Source organism: Somniosus microcephalus, chromosome 10 (genome assembly GCF_052327205.1).
Source record: "Somniosus microcephalus isolate GS21.2 chromosome 10, FLI_Smic_1.0, whole genome shotgun sequence".
Taxonomy (NCBI): domain Eukaryota; kingdom Metazoa; phylum Chordata; class Chondrichthyes; order Squaliformes; family Somniosidae; genus Somniosus; species Somniosus microcephalus.
In genome coordinates, this window is record NC_140996.1 from 118101968 (window position 1) to 118124586 (window position 22619).

Here is a 22619-nt window from a genome sequence, read left to right on the forward strand (position 1 = left end):
CAAAAATAAAATGGATATATTAGAAGGGTTGACCAAAAATGTGGTCAAAGAGGTGAGTTTTAAGGAGGGCCTTCAAGGAGGAGGGAGATGGAGAGGCGGGAGGGGTTTGGTGGGAATTCCAGAATGTGAGGTCTAGGAAACTGATTGCACAGCCGCCAATGGTGGCATGAAGGTGGGCTGGGGGATGTACAAGAGACCAGTGTCCGAGAAGCAGCGGGTTCGGGGGTAGAGGGTTTGTAGGGTCAGAGGAGGTTACAGAGTTAGGGAAGGGACAGGCCATGAAGGGATTTAAACAAGATGATGAGAATTTTAAATTTAAATTTGAGGGACTGGGGGCCATTGCAAGTCAGCAAGACGGGGGTGATGGACAATTTTCCCTTAAGCTGCGCGGCTGCCAAAAAATGGGCCACGCTCCCAAAAAAATGAAAGGGAACATTGGTGAGGAGTGAGTGGAACTTGGTGTGGGATAGAATACAGGCAGCAGAGTTTTGGGTGAAGTGAAGTTTATGAAGGGTGGAGGATGGGAGGCCGGCCAGGACAGCATTGGAATAGTCAAGTCTAGAGGTGACGGAGGCATGGATGAAGGTTTCAGCAACAGATGGGCTGAGGTGGGCAGACAGCTGATGTTATGGAGGTCGAATTAGGCAGTCTTTGTGATGGGCAGGATATGGCGTCGGAAGCTCAGCTAGCGGTCGAATGGTTTGGACAATTTCAGACGATCTTCAACGTAGTTTAGGGCATACACCTTTAAGTTCTGTCAGACATATTTATGTATATATCCAGAAATGTGGAAATAAGCAGTATTCTACATGAAAACCATGCACCCCTCCCTGCTGGATCTCTACGTCTCAAACATAAAACAAATTAGCATTCACACACAGGTTATATTTAAAAGAAAGCAGTTTATGGTGATACCAGTCCATGTGGGCGCCACAGATTGTCACAATTACAAATCAAATGTTGAATTAGTGAAAAACACTCTCATAAGATTGTACTACTTCACTTTGATAAGTGAAACCCTCCATTCTCTACACTTCAAATAGCTTCTGGATTTCACTCGCTCGCTACACCTGTCTCCGAACTTGGACAACAGTTTGTCAATGCTCCATGCCGACTCCACCCTACCCTACGTCAACTTTATCCCTCCATGGGACCTCTGACTTAACTCTGGACTCCCTCCTATTGTCTCCTATCTATTCCCTGTTACTACCAGGAAATATATATCCCAAAAATTGCTACATAATCAGGCCTGTGTAACTTCAGTTTTCCCAGTGTCCATTCGTGTGTGCACTTTGGCTGCCGCTCCGGACCCAAGCCCATCACTGCTATTTACACTTTTTTCTCCCCCTTTTTCTTTTCTTGACGACTTTCCCACCCAGCGTGCCTGCTGGGGGATAATCTTGCCAATCTCCTCCCCGTCCAACTCACCCCTCCCAGCGCTGACCCTGTGGACTCTGGCAGCGGATCAGCCATCACCGACCCTCTCCACATCTCTCTCTAGAATGTCCGTTCACTGGCGAACAAGGCCCTTGCCATCCATGACCTTATCGTGGATGATTGCATCGATATCATGGCCTTGACAGAAACCTGGCTGAGGGATGATGACATCTTCCCCCTACATGAAGCTGCCCCATCTAGCTATACCTTTCACCACTTGACCTGCCCAGACCGCCGTGGTGGCAGTGTGGCTCTCATCACCAAATCACACCTTGGTCTGTCCCCCTACTCCTCTGGCACTTTCTCCACCTTTGAGCATCTCGCCTTGTTCCACCCCTCTCACCTCTCATTTAAAATTCTCGTTCCCTACCATCCACCCAAGTACCATAAAAGCTTTCTCGCCGAGATATCTTCACTGCTTTCCTCCCTCAGCCTCTGCACCAAGCGACTTCTCATCCTCAGTGATTTCAACCTCCACCTCAATTCATCAACCCTCTCTCCTCTGAGTTCACTACCCTCCTATCCTCTCTTAATAGAAACATAGAAAAATAGGAGCAGGAGTAGGCCATTCGGCCCTGCAAGCCTGCTCTGCCATTCAATATGATCATGGCTGATCCTCTATCTCAATACCATATTTCTGCTCTCCCCATACCCCTTGATGCCTTTTGTGTCTAGAAATCTATCTATCTCCTTCTTAAATATATTCAGTGACTTGGCCTCCACAGCCTTCCGTGGTATAGAATTCCATAGGTTCACCACCCTCTGAGTGAAGAAATTTCTCCTCATCTCAGTCCTAAATGTCCTACCCCGTTCTGAGACTGTGACCCCCTCATTCTAGACCCCCCAGCCAGGGGAAACATCCTCCCTGCATCCAGTCTGTCTAGCCCTGTCAGAATTTTATACGTTTCCATGAGATCCCCTCTCATTCTTCTAAACTCTAGTGAATACAGGCCTAGTCGACCCAATCTCTCCTCATACGACAGTCCTGCCATCCCAGGAATCAATCTGGTGAACCTTCGCTGCACTCTGTCTATGGCAAGTATATTCTTTCTTGGGTAAGGAGACCAAAACTGCACACAGTACTCCAGGTGTGGTCTCACCAAGGCCCTGTATAACTGTAGTAAGACATCCTTGCTCCTGTTCTCAAATCCTCTTGCAATGAAGGCTAACATACCATTTGCCTTCTTAATTGCTTGCTGCACCTGCATGTTTGCTTTCAGTGACTGGTGTCCAAGAACACCCAGGTCCCTTTGTACATCAGCATTTCCCAATCTATCACCATTTAAGTAATACTCTGCCTTTCTGTTTTTCCTACCGGAGTGGATAACTTCACATTTATCCACATTATACTGCATCTGCCATGTATTTGCCCACTTGCTCAACTTGTCTAAATCGCCTTGAAGCCTCTTTGCATCCTCCTCACAACTCACAGTCCCACCTAGTTTCGTGTCATCAGCAAACTTGGAAATATTATATTTGGTTCCCTCATCCAAATCATTGATATATATTGTGAAATAGCTGGGGCCCAAGCACTGATCCCTGTGGTACCCCACTAGTCACCGCCTGCCACCCCAAAAAAGACCCATTTATTCCTACTCTCTGTTTCCTGTCTCTTAACCAATTTTCAATCCATGCCAGTATATTACCCCCAATCCCATGTGCTTTCATTTTGCACACTAACCTCTTATGTGGGACTTTATCAAAGGCCTTCTGAAAATCCAAATACACCACATCCACTGGTTCTCCCTTATCTAATCTCTCCCTCTATCTAAACTCCCCAACATGTATTCACGGCCACCCCCTTAATCTTGCCATCTCTTGTGGCCTCGCTACTCCTATTGTGTCAATCACAGATAAGACCATATCTGACCACTTCCTTGTATTGCTCTCCACCCACATCCCCCTTTTCCCCCACCAACCCTACTTCTTTCTGTGTCTGCCCCTGGAAAAAAACTCCCTCCCAACTCTCTTACAACTGCACTTACAAAATCCCAACTCTCTAGTCTTTGGCCCTCCATTCACCATGACCTTTCTGCAGCTACCGATCTGATCAACCACACCCTTACCACCGCCTTTGATGCCCTAGTCCCTGTTAAAACCATTACTTTCTCTCACCCTGGCCATTCCCCCGGTACTTGAATAGATATAGCAGACAACTGGTTTAGCCATTCACCGCCAGATCTGGCTGGACCACACAAAGCATTATTGGGTCCTGCTCTCATCTGCCAAAGCTGCTCACTATTCCAGGATCATTCTGGCATACAAAGATAACCCCCGGCTTCTATTCTCTACTGCAAACCGTCTTCTTAAACCCCTCGCCCCTGTCTCCTCCACCCTCACCTCCAACAAGTTTGAGGAGCTCATGGACTTCTTTGTCTCTAAGATTGAGACCATCCGATCAGCTGCCTCTGCTACTTCCCTTCTTTCCCCTAGCCCACCACCACCACCAACAACAACAACTTGTATTTATATAGCGCCTTTAACGTAGTAAAACGTCCCAAGGTGCTGCACAAGAGTATTTTAAGACAAATTTGACACCGAGCCACATAAGGAGAAATTAGGGCAGGTGACAAAAAGCTTGGTTAAAGAGGTAGGTTTTAAGGAGCGTCTTAAAGGAGGAAAGGTGCTGGGTCCCTTGTTGTTTGTGATCTACATAAATGATTTGGATGAGAATGTAAAAGGTATGATCAGTAAGTTCGCAGATGACACGAAAATTGGTGGGGTGGTAAATTGCGAGGAGGAAAGCCTCAGGCTACAGGACGATATAAACGGGTTGGTCAGATGGGCGGAAAAGTGGCAAATGGAATTTAACCCTGAAAAGTGCGAGGTGATGCATTTTGGACGGACAAATAAGGCAAGGGAATACACAATGAGTGGTAGGACCCTAGGAAGTACAGAGGGTCAGAGGGACCTTGGTGTACATGTACATAGATCTCTGAAGGCAGCGGAACAGGTAGATAAGGTGGTTAAAAAGGCATATGGGATACTTGCCTTCATTAGCCGAGGCATAGAATATAAGAGCAGGGAGGTTATGATGGAGCTGTACAAAACGCTGGTGAGGCCACAGCTGGAGTACTGTGTGCAGTTCTGGTCGCCTCACTATAGGAAGGATGTGATTGCTTTGGAGAGGGTGCAGAGAAGATTCACCAGGATGTTACCTGGGATGGAGCGCCTCAGCTATGAAGAAAGACTAAACAGGCTGGGGTTGTTTTCCTTGGAGCAAAGAAGGCTGAGGGGGGACCTGATTGAGGTGTACAAAATGATGAGGGGCATAGATAGGGTAGATAAAGAGGAACTTTTCCCCTTAGTAGGGGGGTCAATAACAAGGGGGCATAGATTCAGGGTAAGGGGCAGGAGATTTAGAGGGGATTTGAGGAGGAACTTTTTCACCCAGAGGGTGGTTGGAATCTGGAACTCACTGCCTGAAAGGGGGGTAGAGGCAGGAACCCTCACAACATTCAAGAAGCATTTGGATGAGCACTTGAAATGCCATTGCATACAAGGCTATGGACCAAATGCTGGAAAATGGGATTAGACAGGACAGGGATGGATGGGCGGCGCAGACACGATGGGCTGAAGGGCCTCTTTCTGTGCTGTAAAACTCTATGACTCTATGAAAGAGAGGTAGCGAGGCAGAGAGGTTTAGTCGGGAAATTCCAGAGCTTACGGCCTAGGCAACAGAAGGCACGGCCACCAAAGATTGAGCGATTATAATCAGGGATGCTCAAGAGGGCAGAATTAGAGGAACACAGATATCTCCGGGGTTGGGGGCGGTGGGTGGGGTGGTGTTGTGGGGCTGAAGGAGATTACAGAGATAGGAAGGGGCGAGGCCATGGAAGAATTTGAAAACAAGGATGAGAATTTTGAAATCAAGGTGCTGCTTAACCAGTAGCCAATGTAGGTCAGTGAGCACAAGGGTGATGTGTGAACGGGACTTGGTGCGAGTTAGGACACGAGCAGCCGAGTTTTGGATGGCCTCAAGTTTACTTAGGGTGGAATGTGGGAGGCCAGCCAGGAGTGCATTGGAATAGTCACGTCCAGAGGTAACAAAGGCATGGATGAGGGTTTCAGCAGCGGATGAGCTGAGGCAAGGGCGGAGACTGGCGATGTTATGGAGGTGGAAGTAGGCGGTCTTTGTTATGCTGCGGATATGTGGTCGGAAGCTCATTTCAGGGTCAAATATGACACCAAGGTTGCGAACAGTGTGGTTCAGCCTCAGACAGATGTTAGGGAGAGGGATGGAGTCAGTGGCTAGAGTTTGTGGTGGGGACCGGAAACAATGGCTTCGGTCTTCCCAATATTTAATTGGAGAAAATTTCTGCTCATCCAGAACTATATGCCGGACAAGCAATCTGACAATTTAGAGACCGTGGAGGGGTTGAGAGAAGAGGTAGTGAGGTCCAAACTTCCTCTAAGGTTCCTCCCTGCCCTTGCCCTGAACTCTCATCTTTCTCCAGTTTCTCTCTGATCTCCCCTCATGACCTCTCGCGCTCATCTTGTCCATGAGACCCACTTCCTGCTCCAACAACCCTATTCCCACCTAACTGCTGACCACCCAACTTCCTTTTCTGGCTCCCATGCTATCTGATATTGTTAACGGTTCTCTCTCTTCAGGTACTGTCCCCCTCTCCTTCAAATTTGCAGTCATCACCCCTCTCTTCAAAAAAACAACCCTTGACCCCTCTGTCCTTGCAAACTAAAGCCCCATCTCCAACCTCCCGTTCCTCTCAAGTCCTTGAATGTGTTGTCACCTCCCAAATCCGTGCCCATGTTTCCCGGAACTCCAAGTTTGAAGCCCTCCCATCAGGTTTCCGCCCCGCCACAGTACCAAAACGGCTCTTAACAAAGTCACAAATGATATCCTATGTGACTGTGTCAAAGGTAAACTATCCCTCCTCGTCCCTCTCGACGTGTCTGCAGCCTATGACACAGTTGACCACTCCATCCTCCTCCAACGCATCTCCACTGTCACGTAGCTGGGTAGAACTGCACTCGCCTGGTTCCATTCTTAACTATCTAATCGCAGCTAGAGAATCACCTACAATGGCTTCTCTTCCTGCTCCCGCATCGTTACTTCTGGTGTCACCCAAGGATCTATCCTTGGCCCCCTCCTATTTCTCATCTACACGCTGCCCCTCAGCGACATCATCCAAAACCACAGCATCCATTTCCACATATGCGCTGATGACACCCAGCTCTATCTCACCACCACTTCTCTCAGCCCTCCACAGTCTCTAAATTGTCAGACTGCTTGTCCAACATCCAGCACTGGATGAGCAGAAATTTCTCCAATTAAATATTGGGAAGACCGAAGCCATTCTCTTCGGTCCCCGCCACAAACTCCGTTCCCCAGCCACCGTCTCCATCCCTCCCCCTAACATCTGTCTGAGGCTGAACCAGACTGTTTGCAGCCTTGGGCCTAGAAATTCGGTTGTTTGCGCCAGCGGTTAGCGCCTAAAGAGACCGAGAATTGGGCGTTACCCAATGTTGGGGCAGGCGCAATGAAGATAGCGACAACTCCCATATTGACTATACATTTAACGCCTGCGCTAAGTGTTTGCGCGCGCCCGCGAGCACAAGCAGATCATGACGTCATTTCAGTGTGCAATGCCTTTTAGGGGCGCCTGAGCAGATATTGGGTGGCGCCCGGAGCCTTTACGCCTAGCGCTATTAGTGACAGTTCGAAGGAGCGTTAGCAGGCCCTTCTCGGAGTCGGGGGGGCGCTATTTAAAGGGGACAGCTCTAGTATAGAAGCTTCAGCCACTTGGCCTGTTCATTGCGATCGTTGGTGGAGAGAGTTGGTGAGCTACTGTGGAGCAGAGTTTTTGGAATTTAGCATTAGAGTACTTGGGACCTTCAAACCTGTCCGGCGCAGTTGGAGCACTAGACCTAACAGCCTTTTGACCAACTGGCATCGGAATGGGAGATGCTTTGGAGGGCGACGGCCTCATGGCCGAACACTATGAAGGGCAGAGAGACGGCGGGAGAGAGGGCCGGGATTGGCCAGAAGGAGGAGGGACAATGGAGGTCGGCCAATCCGAGGGTATGCTGCGAGGGTCTTTAGGCAGCAGGTGTCATACCTTGACATGTCGGAGGAGCAGTGTGTGCGAAGGCTCCGAATCGGGAGGGACGTTGTTACTGAGCTGTGCCACCTGCTTGCTGAGGATCTGCAGCCGCGTCTACGGTGCAGGACCTCTCTGTCGGTGGCCGTTAAACTGACTGTTGCCCTCAATTTTTATGGCAACGGATCCTTTCAGTCAGCCATTGGGGACATTGCGAATATCTCTCAGGTTGCAGTCCACTGTTGCATCCGGCAAGTTACAGCTGCCCTTTATAGGCGAAGGCGTCAGTTCATTATCTTCCCTCTGACCCTGGAGAAGCAGGCGGAGCGCGCGCAGGGCTTCGCTGCTATTGCGGACTTCCCCATGGTGCAGGGGGCGATTGACTGTACACACGTGGCTTTGAGGGCGCCATTCCAGAATCCTGAGGACTTCCGCAGCCGCAAAGGGTTCCACTCCCTCAACGTGCAGCTGGCCTGTGACCACCGCCAAATCATCATGGCAGTCAACGCCCAATTCCCAGGGAGCAGCCACGATGCCTTTATCCTGCGGTAGACCATAGTTTGTGACCTTTTTGAGTGGCCGGCTCGACCACGAGGCTGGCTTATTGGGGACAAGGACTATCCTCTCTGCCCATGGCTGATGACACCACTCCATGTGGCCGCCACCCCAGCAGAAGAGCTGATCAACAGCAGCCATCAGGCGACCAGGAACATTGTAGAGCACACTATTGGTGTGCTCAAAAAGCGTTTCCGATGTCTGGACCACTCTGGGGGAGCCCTGCAGTACTCGCCGGAGCAAGTGGGTCACATCGTTGTCGTCTGCTGCATGCTCCACAACTTGGCGATTCGACGCACCCAGCCAATTCCAGCTGTCCCTCAACGACCAGCAGAGCAGGCGGTGGAGGAGGAGGAGGAGGAGGAGGAGAAGGAGGAAGAGCAGGCGGAGGAGGAGGAGCATGCGGACGAGGAGGAGGAGGAGGAGGAGGAGGAAGATGGAAGGGCTCCTGAAAGTGGAAGGGCCATCCGTCAGAGGCTCATGAGGACTCGTTTCGAGGCCCCTCTGGTGGAATGATGAGTGTCTTTACTCCTGTGCACTTTGGATGTTTGAAAGCCTCTGAAGGCCAGCATCACTGTAATTAGTCACGTGCACCATAGCACATTAAAACTTCTCTTTATTGTCACAAAAGTCTTTCATTACAGCAAAACAACGTCATGTCAACAGAAACCACAACGAACAAAAAAGCAGTTAACTCTTCGGCAAACCACAAAACTAAACAAACCATTTCCAACAATTGCAACAGGTGAGGGTGTCCTTGAATTTGGCCAAAGAAACGTCTCAGCACCTCCCTCTACTGCTGGCCCCTTGATGGAGAACGACTTCTCTTTCGCGGTTGGCCCCTTCCCTCCCTGCTGCTTCTACGGAATTGAACCCCAGTGGCGGGGTGAAGGCTGGGGGACGCCTGCTGACTGTGTGGAAGCGCAGAAGCCCCTGAGGGACTGCCTGGCCGACCTCTGGGCTTGGAGGGTGCGGACGCAGGATGCTTGATCTGAGCATGGCTGGAAGCAGTGTGCCCTGCAGGTGGTGGCAGCTGCACTGCAGACGTACCAGCGCTGGCATGTGCAATGGTCTCCTGCCGAGAGAGGACACCTGCACCATGGTCGGATGACACACTGGCTCTCTGAGGGGACCGGCTCGGCTCATCCGCCACAATCGCATACTCCACTGATTCCTGGCCTTGTATGGGACTGGAAGGGCCCGAGGTGATCCTAGCTGATGCAGATAGGGTGGCTGCAGTGAGAGTTCGCGTTGCCTCAATCTGGGTGTGGACGAGGCCGGCAAGTGACTGCGTGGCAGCAGTGAGGACCTGTGTGCCAGGTGCCAGTGCTTCGGAGAAGCCCTGGACAGTTCTTTCCATTGCTTCGGACAAGGCCGGTGCCGACTGCTCCACTGCCTCGGACAAGCCCTGGACAGACCTTTCCAGGGATTGTCCGAAGCCCTGAACAGTCCCTTCCATAGCGGCCTCGAAGCCCTGGAGAGTCCTCTCCATTGTTGCCCCGAAGTCCCAACACACTCTTTGCCAGTGTATCTATTGACTGAGGCATCCTCCCCACTGCAGCCATCAGCTCAGTGTGCCTGAGCCGGGCCTGGGTGCTCATTTCAGCCAGGCGACGCACCTCCTCTGCACTCTGTGCAGCAGTCATCACTACCTGCCTTGCCCTCCGGGGAGACGGTGGCCGAACTTGTCTACCCCCCTTGCGTTGCTGCATGCCGCTTGTTCCGGCAACTGGCTGATCCTCAGAGCCCCCCCCCCTCCTCTCCAGGGAACTACTATCCCCAGTCTGTAGATGTGTATGCTCCCCTGAGATTGGAACGGATGGTCCGGCTTCCTCCTGATCCTCGCCTCCGGAGGCACTGGCACTGGCAGCTTCAGGGCGTTGAGCCCGAGTTGGTGATGAATCATCTGAAAGCAGGGAGGTGGAAGAGTGGCTTTAGCAAAAGGACAGGTTGGCGGAAAGGCATGCCAGATTGCGGCAAGGCTCTGACATGGCTGCACACTGAGGAAGCATGCTGGCGGGGGGACCAAGTGGAAGGAAACAGCTGAAAAAGGAGAGAGCCTTACCCTCGCTGTCGGAAATGGGGTCGGCAGCTGCAGTGGTAACAGGACCAGACAGACATCCTCCAAGAATCTGGTGCACTCTCTCCTCGAGATCCGTCAGAGTGACGACTTGTGGAGGCCCGCCACCTGTTCGACTCTGGTCATTTCGCCTTGCTGCCAGCTTGGACTGCAGGGGAAAGAAGGGGAAGTTCTGTAACATGAGGCCTTGAGAGATCATCGCATGCCCCCCATGGTGCAAGGGCCCTTACATGTGGCCTTGAGTGAAATGTCCATGTGTGTGCCCAGAAAGGGCCATGGGTGCTTGCTGACAGATGGCCATTGGGGCATCATGGCAACAGGGTGCTCGAAGTCAGGTGCAGATGGAGGGAATCAGAAGTTTGCATAACCAACACTCACCCTAACGACCCGAGTGAGGTCGTTGAATTTCTTCTTGCACTGAACAGGGGTCCTGGTCGCCATGCTGCTGGAGTTGACCCTCAGAGAAACCTCCCTCCAAGATCACCGGTAAGCCTTTTGATTCGGCCTCTTGCCATTGTCAGGATACAGAACATCTCAACGGCGCTCAACTGCAGACACCAACTGGTCCAGAGCCTCAATGCTGAAGCGCTCTGCTCTCTGTCTCACCTTCTCCATCCTGACCAAGTTTCTTGCGCCAGAGAAGGGTGAGCGCCGATTCTGAGGCCTACAGGGCGTTGAGTGTGGCAGCTCAGGTTGACTGACCCACCCCTTTAAGAGCCGGCTGGCGCCTGGAAGTCTCGTGGTTTCCGGTAATTGAGATCACCTGCGCTGCGCCCGTCCATGCCGATATTGGGTAGCGCCTGAACTTTTGCGCCTTAGGAGCCCCGCGCAACGTTTGATTTCGCACCTCAATCCCCTTTGGGGGCGATGCAACCCAATATCTCGCCAGGCAGCGATAAGTTTCGTCTGGCTATAAACTTTGCGCAGCGCCAGTTCTAACGCCTCAAGCGGGGCTATACCCAATTTCTAGGCCTTGGTGTCATATTTGACCCTGAAATGAACTTCTGACCACATACCTCCTAGACTTGACTATTCCAACGCACTCCTGGCTGACCTCCCATGTTCTACCCTACGAAAACTTGAGCTCATCCAAAACTCGGCTGCCCGTGTTCTAACTCGCACCAAGTCCTGTTCACCCATCACCCCTGTGCTCACTGACTTACATTGGCTCCTGGTTAAGCAACGCCTCGATTTCAAAATTCTCATCCTAGTTTTCAAATCTCTCCATGGCCTCGCCCCCTCCCTATATCTCTAATCTCCTCCAGCCCCACAACTCCTTGAGATATCTGCACTCCCCTAATCTGGCCTCTTGAGCATCCCTGATTTAGTCGCTCAACCATTGGTGTCCGTGCCTTCATCTGCCTAGGCCCTAAGCTCTGGAGTTCCCTCCCTAAACCTCTCCGCCTCTCTACCTCCTTAAAACCTACCTCTTTGACCTCTGCCCTAATTTCTCCTCATGTGTCTCGGTGTCAAATTTTGTTTTATGACATTCCTGCGAAGTGCCTCGAGATGATGTTTTACTGCGTTAAAGCCGCTATATAAATACAAGTTGTTGTTGATAATTCTCTACAATCTAATTGAGAAATAAAATTTAAAAAGACAACGTATCCAACGGTGTGTGGTTTTTTTAAAACAAAAATTACTATTTTTACATTTCTGCTTTGATAGGCAGGGAAACATGAGGCCTGATTTTAACCTGGGATGTGAGTGCTGCATGTGGGAGCCGAGGCAGACAGCAAACCCCACATTCCCCACAACACAAGGCCCGAGAGATTTTAACTCCCGGTCCTCAGTTCAGTGTTCCATGTTGGACTCCCACCCAAACCCAACGAGAATGATGACGATGCCGGCAGGCGGCAGTGGGATTTTGGGTGGCAGGAGGCCATTGCCTTAGAACTGATGGAACAGTCCCTGGCACTGCGGTAAGTGATGAGGGGGCCCAGAAGCCCAAGGCTACCTTGTGGGGCTTGGAAGAACACACCACAAGGGAATCTTATAAAAACATCAACTTACCTGGGTCTCTTCTAGCCACGATCCTGCTTGCTAGTGGCATTCACTGGTGGCTCCAGCACTGGACATCACTGCAGTGAATGACAGTTAAAATCATGTCAGGGTCTGAATTATCTCATTGGACCTTGACATCTTTTTTATTATCTATATATATAAAGCGGCTCTTCTGTCTGTCCCGATGTCTGTCTGTCTGTCTGTCCCGATGTCTGTCCGTTCTCTATACGTTTGAAAGTTACAGAGCGTACCGATACGCGCGTCGCCTCAAAAGAAAGCTTGCGATTCCGGACCGGTCATAGGCGTATTTACGTTTCGGCCGGACAAAAACCGTGCCCGCGGTATCCGAAAAACGTTCAGCCTTCCGCTCATTAGCATCTCATTAGCGACCGTATGACGTCGAGGTCGACCAATCGGACGGCGGGTTCCTTCCTACAGTTGAGTGTCGAGTGACTCGACGATTGACCAATCCTACGCTTCGGTGACCTGACCGGTCGACCAATCGGTGCGTGTGTGGGCGGGCCTTATCCTTCTGAACCGAGGTGAGTGGCCGCCATCTTGATTTTTCACTTTTTTCCCCACACTTTCAGTGTGTTAGGGAAGTAAGGTAAATATTTTAATGATGTGTTAGGGAATTAAATAACAATTTAATGGGGGGGGGGGAGAGCCTCGGGAAATCGCGGGGGGGGGAGAGCCTCGGGAAATCGCGGGGGGGGGGAAGAGCCTCGGGAAATCGCCGGGGGGGGGGAAGAGCCTCGGGAAATCGCGGGGGGGGGGGAGAGCCTCGGGAAATCGCGGGGGGGGGGGAGAGCCTCGGGAAATCGTGGGGGGGGGGGAGAGCCTCGGGAAATCGCTGGGGGGGGGGAGAGCCTCGGGAAATCGCGGGGGGGGAGAGCCTCGGGAAATCGCGGGGGGGAGAGCCTCGGGAAATCGCGGGGGGGAGAGCCTTGGGAAATCGCGGGGGGGGGGGAGCTGATGAGTTTAAAAAAAGAGGCCGCCAGTTGCGCGGCCGCCTTGACGACGGCACGCATTCGCACGGCCCCCGTTACCCTGGCAACGGGGCACGCCGGCAGTCTTGCATGCTCCCCGCGGGCCGCCTCGCGCCGCCCACACTGACCGCGCATGCGCCGCCCGCAGCGGCCGTCCATCAGCCGCGTGATACGCGGGGGACCTCAGCTCCGGACCTCAGGCGCTAGGCAGGGGGAGGGGCCGGAGAGCGGGACAGAGGGGAGGGGTGGGGGTGGGCGAGGGGAGGGAGGGAGACAGGGGAGGGAGGGAGAGGAGGGGAGGGAGGGATAGGACAGGGAGAGGACATGACAGGGAGAGGGGGGGACACACAGGGGCAGGGAGACCAAGCGCCCCAAAATTGCCCTCGCAACGCGGGGCTCCCCAGCTAGTCTATATATAAAAGGATACATCTGTCTGTCTGTCATTCCGTCTGTCTGCCTGTCTGTCTGTATTGTATAAACTCGAAAGTTATAGAGCGTACCTACACGAAATCGCGGGGGGGGGGAAGAGCCTCGGGAAATCGCGGGGGGGGGAGAGCCTCGGGAAATCGCGGGGGTGGGGGGGAGAGCCTCGGGAAATCGCGGGGGGTGGGGAGAGCCTCGGGAAATCGCAGGTGGGAGAGTCTCGGGAAATCGCGGGGGGGAGAGCCTCGGGAAATCGCGGGGGGGGGGGGAGAGCCTCGGGAAATCGCGGGGGGGGAGAGCCTTGGGAAATCGCGGGGGGGGGGGGAGAGCTGATGAGTTTTAAAAAAGAGGCCGCCAGTTGCGCGGCCGCCTTGACGACGGCACGCATTCGCACGGCCCCCGTTACCCCGGCAACGGGGCACGCCGGCAGTCTTGCCTGCTCCCCGCGGGCCGCCTCGCGCCGCCCACACTGACCAAGCGCCCCAAAATTGCCCTCGCAACGCGGGGCTCCCCAGCTAGTCTATACATAAAAGGATACATCTGTCTGTCTGTCATTCCGTCTGTCTGTCTGTCTGTCTGTATTGTATAAACTCGAAAGTTATAGAGCGTACCTACACGAAATCGCGGGGGGGGGGGGAAGAGCCTCGGGAAATCGCGGGGGGGGGGGAGAGCCTCGGGAAATCGCGGGGGGGGGGGGGGGAGAGCTTACGATTCCAGAACCGTCATAAGCGTATTTACGTTTCGGCCAGACAAAAATTGCGCCCGTGGTATCCAAAAAACGTTCAACATTCCGCTCATTATCCACTCATTAGCATCGAGTGACGTCGAGGTCGACCAATCGTATGGTCGAGCGACCCGACGGTTGACCAATCGCTGCGTGGTGGGGGCGGGTTCCTGGCGCGTGCGGGTTCCTGGCGCGTGCGGGCGGGCCCTCCTAGAGTCGAGTGACGGGACGATTGACCAATCCTACGCTTTGGTGACCTGACGGTCCACCAATCGGTGCGTGTGTGGGCGGGCCTTATCGGTCTGAACCGAGGTAAGTCGCCGCCATCTTGATTCCAAACTTTTCATTTCTTTTTCCCACTTTCTGCGTGTTTCTTTTCAAATCTACATTTCCAGCAAAAAAAAAGTTGCTTTTAAAACACAAAGGCCTAGAAATTCAGTTGCGTTCGCCAGCCGTTAACGCCATAAGAGGGGTATATTTCCAGCGCTAGGCACTTAGCGCCCGGGCGCAGACCGATCTGCGCCTACGCCCAAATTCAGTTGACATTTAGCGCCGGCGCAAAGTGTTTGCGCCCGCTCAGCTGCGCGCGCAGCTTATGACGTCATTTCATCGTGCAACGCTGTTTGTGCGCCCCAAACCGGAAATTCAGTGGCGCCCGCCCAATGTGGGCGTGGCGCTGTTAAGAACTGTGAAGTGGAACGCAACAGAGGCCCTGTGGGCCTCGGGGAGCGCTAATTAAAGGGCACTTACACTGACCTATAAAGCCCAGCCATTTTGCTGCAATGACTTTACTGCTTTGGATTTCTGGACAGAGACCAAGGGACAGAGCTTACTGATTTGGGACAACATAGGAGAGGTATTTTTGGCTTCTGGCCAGAGCTTTTACATTTGAATCATTGTGATTTCACTGTTTGCAACTTTATTATGGGGGTGCAACCCTCAGTTGCAGCATTATGTGCGAAGGGCTCGCAGACGCTGTGAGAGAGGGCCAGCCATGCCTAGACGCAGAGGGGCCATCAGGCGTCGGCAACGTAGGCCTTACCCACTCGGGCAATACCGGCAGCAGGTGTCCTATCTCACCATGACTGCGGCGCATTGTGTTAAGAGGCTGCGCTTCAGAAGGGAGGTGGTTGCAGAGATCTGCCAGCTGCTTCACAGAGATCTGCGTCCACAGCTGATGTGCAGGACGTCTCTCTCGGTGGAAGTGAAGGTCACGGTGGCTCTGAACTTTTATGCAAGCGGCTCCTTCCAAGCCGCTGCTGGGGACATAGCGAACATCTCCCAGTTCGCCGCGCATCGCTGCATCCGGCAGGTCACCGATGCACTTTTCGCGAGGAGACACCAATTCATCTCCTTCCCCATGACCCTACAGAGGCAGGAGCAGCGTGCAGTCGGATTTGGCAGGATCGCGGGCTTCCCCATGGTGCAGGGCGCCATTGACTGCACGCATGTGGCTATGCGGGCACCTATCGACAATGCCGAGGATTACCGCAACCGGAAGGGCTACCATTCCCTCAATGTACAGCTGGTGTGTGACCACAGGCAGCGCATCCTAGCTGTCAATGCCCGCTTTCCAGGAAGCAGCCACGATGCATTTATCCTGCGCCAGACTACTGTGGCTGACATGTTCGAGGCACAGCCTCCACCAAGGGGATGGCTTATCGGGGACAAGGGCTACCCTTTGCGTACATGGCTCATGACCCCGCTCCGCGCGCCCAGGACCCCAGCGGAGGAGGCATACAACAAAAGCCATCAAGCCACAAGGAACACCATAGAGCAAACGATAGGCGTCCTCAAGCAACGGTTCCGCTGCCTGGATCGTTCCGGCGAATCTCTACAGTATTCGCCGGATAGAGTCTCCCAGTTCGTCGTCGTGTGCTGCATGCTGCACAACCTGGCTATCCGCAGGACTTGGGCACTGCCACCTGACATTGCACCACCACCTCAGGAGGACGAGCAGGAGGACCATGAGGAGGAGGAGGAGGAGGAGGAGGAGTACCAGCCCAGGAGGGAGCCACAAGGTCCAAGGGCCGTCCGCCGGCGGCTTATTGAACGACACTTCTAGGCCCCCTGTCAGGGAATGGCCTGTGGCAATGAACGCACCTGAAGGCAGCCGCTCCGCAAGCCCTCAGCCGGTTAACGCAACAACCACTTGAAACATGACACCTGGACATGCTGAATAAATAAAAAGCTTTATTTCACAAACTCAGGGCCCTTCCCACATGAAACAGAAAAACAGACAAGACCCCCAAAAAACAGTCAAAAACATCTGTCACTCCCAAAACCTGGGAAGGACTAACAAAACTTGCCCATCCAAATGGCCTTCATCATCGGCCTTACAAAAATAAGCCCCCTCCTCCACAACACAAACACCCCCATAAAAACAAAAAATGCCTTGATCTTCGGCCTTACCAAAATAATCCCCCCCCAGAACACAAGCCCCCCCATATAAAAAAAAACGCTATCACCACACTCTACTGGGTGTGCCGAGAGGGCGAGTCCTTAGGCTTCTCCGGCCCCTGCCCGACCTGCTGCTCCGCCTCAACCTGGGCCCTGTGGCTGTGGCAAGGCTGGGGGAAGGCTCATGAGGGCGACAATGCGTGTCGGCAGATGCCCTTGGGGGTCGGCCTAGACGAGGCCCGGCCCTGGAGGGGCCGGCTGGTGACTGCTGCAGCTGTGGCTGGCCAGCATCAGTCTCAGCAGCAGCTCGTCGCACCTTGGCTGGGGGAGTGGCAGTGTCGGCTGCACCAATGGGGGCAAGCTGGCTGATGGCAGGCGCGCGCTGTTCGCCAGAGACACTGGCACTCGGCCGGGCTGGCAGTGCAGCAAGCGCAGCAAGCTGGTGGAGGCCAGACCGCTGTGCTGCAGCAGGGCGGCGGGTGCCCTGGCGATGCTTCCGCGCCACAGCGAGTGTGGCAGAAGTGAGTGCCCGAACTGCCCTGGTATGTGCCCGCATCAGCTCTGCCAGTGTCTGGACGGCACCACTCATGTACTCGCGACTCGCGTCCTGCGCTGCCGCGAGTTGCTGGACACCCCTGTCGTGCGCTGCCGCGAGTTGTTGGACCCCCCCTGGCCTGTGATTCGCCGAAAGCGACCACACTATGAGCCAGGGACTCAATGGCCTGAGGCATCTGTTGCACAACCCCCATGAACTCCTGGTGGCGCCGCTCCGACGCCGCCGACATCTCATCGAGGAGGCGCACCTCCTGGGCGAGGACCGTCTCCGGACTGGAGGGCGGACTCTCCCTCTGGGGAGAAGGCCGCCGTGCTGCCCGACCCTTCCCGCGTGCATCAACACCACTGGGCCCAGGAACTGCCCTCCCCTGCAACACTTCCCCCTGGCTCTCCTGCAGGCCAGACGTCTCCCCTCCATTGCCATCCCCTGGCGCGGATGAGGGTTCCCCCGATGTGCCGCCTTCCTCCTGGTCCTCGTCGTCCTCCTCCTCCAAGGGCCTGGCACTCTGAGCTTGAGGGACCACCTCCTCCTCACCAGCTGAAAGCAGGAAGGCATAAGAGTAGCTTTAGAGTGAGGACAGGGCGTCAGCGAGGGAGGCCTGAGTGGTGGCATTATGCGCATTTGTCGGACAGTGGGGAAGGATGTAGATCTGAAGCGCAAGGGCAACGAGAGAGGTCCAACCGGTCATGTCCTTACCAGTGGGTCCCAGTACAGGGTCCGCATCTCCGATGGCAACAGGGCCAGTCACCCGGCCACGCATGAGCCGAGCCACGCTCTCCTCCAGCTCACTGAGCGCCTGGTACTCGGGACGGCCTCCACCGGTGACAGACTGGCTCCTCAAATTCCGCGCCAGCTTGGCCTGCAAGAGAAAGGACGGCCTGTAAGTACAGTGTGGTGCCCTGTTGCTGTGTGCACTGCCTCCCATGGTGGAATAGCTTGGCCAGTGTGGTGCCCTGTTGCTGTGTGCACTGCCTCCCATGGTGGAATAGCTTGGCCAGTGTGGTGCTCTGTTGCTGTGTGCACTGCCTCCCATGGTGGAATAGCTTGGCCAGTGTGGTACCCTGTTGCTGTGTGCACTGCCTCCCATGGTCGAATAGCTTGGCCACTGTGTTAAGTGCAGAAAGTGCTATTGATGATCATGCCAGTGCCATAGCTGCGGGAGGAGGGCTGCCCATTAGGCCTTTGAGGTCCCTTTGCCCATAATGTGAGGTGCACATGCAAGGATGAGGAGGACACTGGAAAGGGTACTCACCTTCACCAACCGAGTGAGGTCGTTGTACTTCTTCCGGCATTGGTCCGCACTCCTGGGGACATCGCAGGTGGATGACACCCTGCGGGCGATTTTCTTCCAGGCTTTCTTGTACTGCCTCCTGGGAGCCTTCTTGCCACTGTCCGGGCACAAGATCTCTCTTTTGTTTTCCACACCATCAACCAGCACCCTCAGAGCATGCTCTGAGAAGCGCTGCGCTCGTTCACGGGCCCTCTCCATGGCTTCAGGCGCTATTTTGGCCCACCAGCAGTGTTGAGGCCTAGCTGCAGGGCTCCACTATGCAGGGCGTGGCAGCAGTCAAAGTCGACCCTTCCCCCTTTAAGAGCTGGCCGGCGTCAGGGTGTCTGCTGTCAATCAAAACATGCCCGCACCTGCGCTGCGCCCGGCCTCGGCGTTATCAGGCCGCATCTCCGGCTTAGCGCCTGAAGATAGCATTGCAACGCCAGTTTCAGCGCTCGCCCAAACTCTTGGCCAAATCTACTGAATTTCGGCGAAGTGGCCTACACTTTCCGGCGGGCGCTAACTTTAGCGAACGCCCGACTTTAGCGCCCCAAAAGTGTCCAGACTGAATTTCTAGGCCAAATTGTTTTTAAAAAAAGTTAATTAATTTGTAAATCTTTTCTGTAACATCTAGAATTTTCCTACCTTTAACCGTTTTTCCAGGCCTGTAAGCCTGGGCCTCTGTTGCCCAGCCACGCCCGAGCTAGGCACCTCCCGTCGCGCTGAACAAGCGGCTCGCGATCACCGCCATCTTTGTGAAGGCTGGAGGGGGCGGGCCTGAGCCGAGCGTCGCCACCGCCGCCATGTTAGTAAAGGCAGGTGGGGCAGGAGTCAGCGCGCGCGACTTGAGTCCGTCCGGGCCTCGCGGTAGGTTGCGCGGCGGCGTCTCTCTCTCTGCTCTTGAAGCGGGGGGGCGGGGCTCGGGAAATCGGGCCTCCGGAGATCAGGGGGGGGTGGTGGCGAGCCTCGGGAGATCGGGGGGGGGGGGGGCTCGGGAGATCGGGCCTCGGGAGATCGGAGAGCGGGGCGCGGGAGATTGGGCCTTGGGAGGGCGGGGCTTGGGACATCGGGGGGCGGGGCTCTGGGAATCCCCTCCCCCCTCCCCTCCCCCCTCCCCTCCCCTTCCCCCCTCCCCTTCCCCCCTATCTTCTCTTCCCCTTCCCCCCTCTTCCCCCCCCTCCTCTTCCCCCCCCTCCCCTTCTCCCCCCTCCCCTTCCCCCCTCTTCTCCCCCCCTCTTCTCCCCCCCTCCCCTCCCCCCCTCTTCTCCCCCCCTCCCCTTCCCCCTCTTCTCCCCCCCTCCCCTTCCCCCTCTTCTCCCCCCCTCCCCTTCCCCCCTCTTCTCCCCCCCTCCCCTTCCCCCCTCTTCTCCCCAGTCGCTCTCTCTCTTTCCCCCCCCCCAGTCGCTCGCTCTCTCTCTTCCAACAACAACATGCCCTCAAAAGACCCTCGGCACCGCCGGGCACTTCAGCTAGTTTTATTATATATATATATATATATATAAAAAGATAGTGCTGTCTGTCTGCCTGTCTGTCCGGGCATCACTCAAAAGTTATAGAGCGTACCTACACATATGTTATATCAAAAGAAAGGTTATGATTAGGAGGGTGTCCTAGGTGTATTTACTTTTTGGTCAGACAAAAAGTGTTCGGACAGTAGACAAAAAATGTTCAAAATTCCGCTCATTAGCGGTTGGCCAATCATACGGGGGAAATCCGCTCATTAGCATTGAGTGACATGAAGGTTGACCAATCCTACGGGGGGAGCGCGCTGCGTCATGGGGGCGTTTCATGGCGTGTGTGGGCGGGGCCTAATCCTTCAAACTGAAAAGCAAGCGGCGGCCATTGTTGTTTGTGATGGAGCAACTCTGCCTCTGTCCGACCATGGGCCCCAGTCCCACCCTCACCCTCCTCCTTCTCTCCGCTTTCTCCCCTCCTGTCAACCCGGCCTCTCCGCTCGCGGGTTGTTTGCATCCACGGTGGATAAGCTGCCTGCAGGCCTCAGGCCTCGAAGCCTCGGCCTCTCCTCGCCAGCCACGCCCGAGCTAGGCACCGCCCGTCCCGCTGGGCCCGATTCCAAACCAGCGGCCCGACATCGCCGCCATCTTGGTAAAGGCTGGTGGGGCGGGAGACAGCGAGCGCGTGAACGTCGGCGGCAGCCCGGAGCAGGACCTGAGCTAAGGTGAGTCGGGCCGGGCCTCAGGCGCTACGCGGAAGGAAGACGCACAGGAGTCTGGGAATTGTCGTTTCCTGGGCTCGGGCTCTGCGGGCCGTTGAGGTGAGTGGCAGAAAATCGCCGATCTAGCATTGTGATCGGGGGCTTCAGGTCACCGCGTCTCGGCTGGGAGGGAGGGAGAGGAGAGGAGGGGAGGGAGGGAGAGGAGAGGAGGGGAGGGAGGGAGGGTGAGGAGAGGCGGAGGGAGGGTGAGGAGAGGGGGAGAGAGGCAGAGGGGAGGGAGGGAGAGAGTAAAGCAGGGAGAGACGGGGAGGGAGAGAGAGGGTGAGGGAGGGAAAGAGTGAGGGGGTAGGACAGGGAGGGAGAGCTCGCCGCCTTCCTTCCTTCGCAGGGGTCCATCGGGCCAGGCCTCAGGCGCTCCTTCCCCCCCTCTCTCTCCAGGCTAATCCCGAACTAAATCCAGCAGTCTCTCTCTCTCTCTCTCTCTCCCCCCCCCCCGTCTCTCTCTTCTCCCCCCAGTCTCGCTCTCTCTCTCTCCCCCCCCAGTCTCTCTCTCTCTCCCTCCCTAGTCTCTCTCTCCCCCCCAGTCTCTCTCTCTCTCTCTCCCCCCAGTCTCTCTCGCGCTCTCTCTCTCTCTCTCCCCCCCAGTCTCTCTCTCTCTCCCTCCCTAGTCTCTCTCTCCCCCCCCAGTCTCTCTCTCCCCCCCAGTCTCTCTCGCACTCTCTCTCTCTCTCTCTCTCTCTCCCCCCAGTCTCTCTCTCTCTCTCTCTCCCCCCCAGTCTCTCTCTCTCTCTTTCTCCCCCCCAGTCTCTCCCTCTCTCTCTCCCCCCCAGTCTCTCTCTCTCTCTCTCTCCCCAGTCTCTCTCTCTCTCTCTCTCCCCCAGTCTCTCTCTCTCTCCCCCCCCAGTCTCTCTTCCCCCCAGTCTCGCTCTCACTCACCCGTCTCTCTCACTCCCCCGTCTCTCTCTCTCTCTCTCTCTCTCTCTCTCTCTCTCTCTCTCTCTCCCCCCCCAGTCTCTCTCTCTTTCTCTCTCTTCCCCCCCAGTCTCTCTCTCCCCCCCCCCGTCTCTCTCTCCCCCCCCCCGACTCTCTCTTTCCCCCCCCCCCCGTCTCTCTCTTCTCCCCCCAGTCTCTCTCTCGATCCCCGGGCCTCTCTTTCCCCCCCCCCCCCCAGTCTCAGTCTCTCTCTCTCTCCCTCTCGCTCTCCTTCCCACACAGACAGACAAACTCATTTATATATATATAAAAATTATTTGTACTTTTTTCAACATGCCCTCAAAAAACCCTCGGCACCGCCGGGCACTCCAGCTAGATATATATATAAATGAGTCTGTCTGCCTGTGTATGTGCGCGCGGTAAACTCAAAAGTAATAGAGCGTACCAACACATATGTTATATCAAAAGAAAGCTTATGATTAGGGGAGTGTCATAGGCGTGTTTATTTTTTGGTCATACAAAAATTGTTCGGACAGTTTACAAAAAACGGACAAAATCCGCTTATTTTAACAAAGCTTCTTCGGCGTGACTGACGAGTGGATGGACCAATCGACGGGCCGCATTAGTGTTGAGTGACGTGATGGTTGACCAATCCTACGGGGGAACCGTGGTATGATGTGTCACGGGGGGCGTTTCATGGCGTGTGCGGGTGGGGCCTAAGCCTGCGGCCTGCCGTGAGTGCGGGACCGGGAAAAGAGAGGGAAGGAGAGAGAGAGAATGAAGGAGAGAGAGAGAGGGGGAAAGAGAGAGAAAGGGGGAAGGAGAGAGAGAGAGAGAGAGAGAGAGAAGGAGAGAGTGAGGGAAGGAGATAAAGAGAGGAAGACACCCCGGGGAAGGGGTTGGACTCAGAGCCCGGCCGCGGTGACCCGGAGCCCCCGTGCGTGGCCTAGCGCCTCAGGCCCGGCCCGACTCACCTCAGCTCCCGTTCCGGCCCGCCGCCGTCGCTCCCC

At 54.9% G+C, this 22619-nt stretch overlaps 2 protein-coding genes across 2 annotated transcripts in view; one reads left to right on the top strand and one right to left on the bottom strand.

Annotated features, from left to right (window-relative positions):
- Positions 1 to 22619, top strand: part of maml2 (mastermind like transcriptional coactivator 2) — a 517584-nt gene that overhangs the window by 141369 nt on the left and 353596 nt on the right. The window lies entirely within an intron of this gene.
- On the bottom strand, positions 16936 to 18222 carry LOC147111652 (uncharacterized). The gene is made up of 2 exons (XM_085998742.1): positions 17927 to 18222; positions 16936 to 17767 (listed from the first exon to the last, which is right to left on the bottom strand). The coding sequence occupies exons 1-2, from the start codon at positions 18207 to 18209 to the stop codon at positions 16971 to 16973; spliced, it is 1080 nt and encodes a 359-aa protein (XP_085854868.1). The 5' UTR covers positions 18210 to 18222; the 3' UTR covers positions 16936 to 16970.

Coding starts and splice junctions, on each gene's coding strand:
- LOC147111652 (XM_085998742.1), bottom strand. CDS start 18,209: ATGGGAGGCAGTGCACACAGCAACAGGGCACCACACTGGCCAAGCTAT. Junction 17,768..17,926: donor CCCTGTACTGGGACCCACTG/GTAAGGACATGA, acceptor TCCTGCTTTCAG/CTGGTGAGGAGGAGGTGGTC.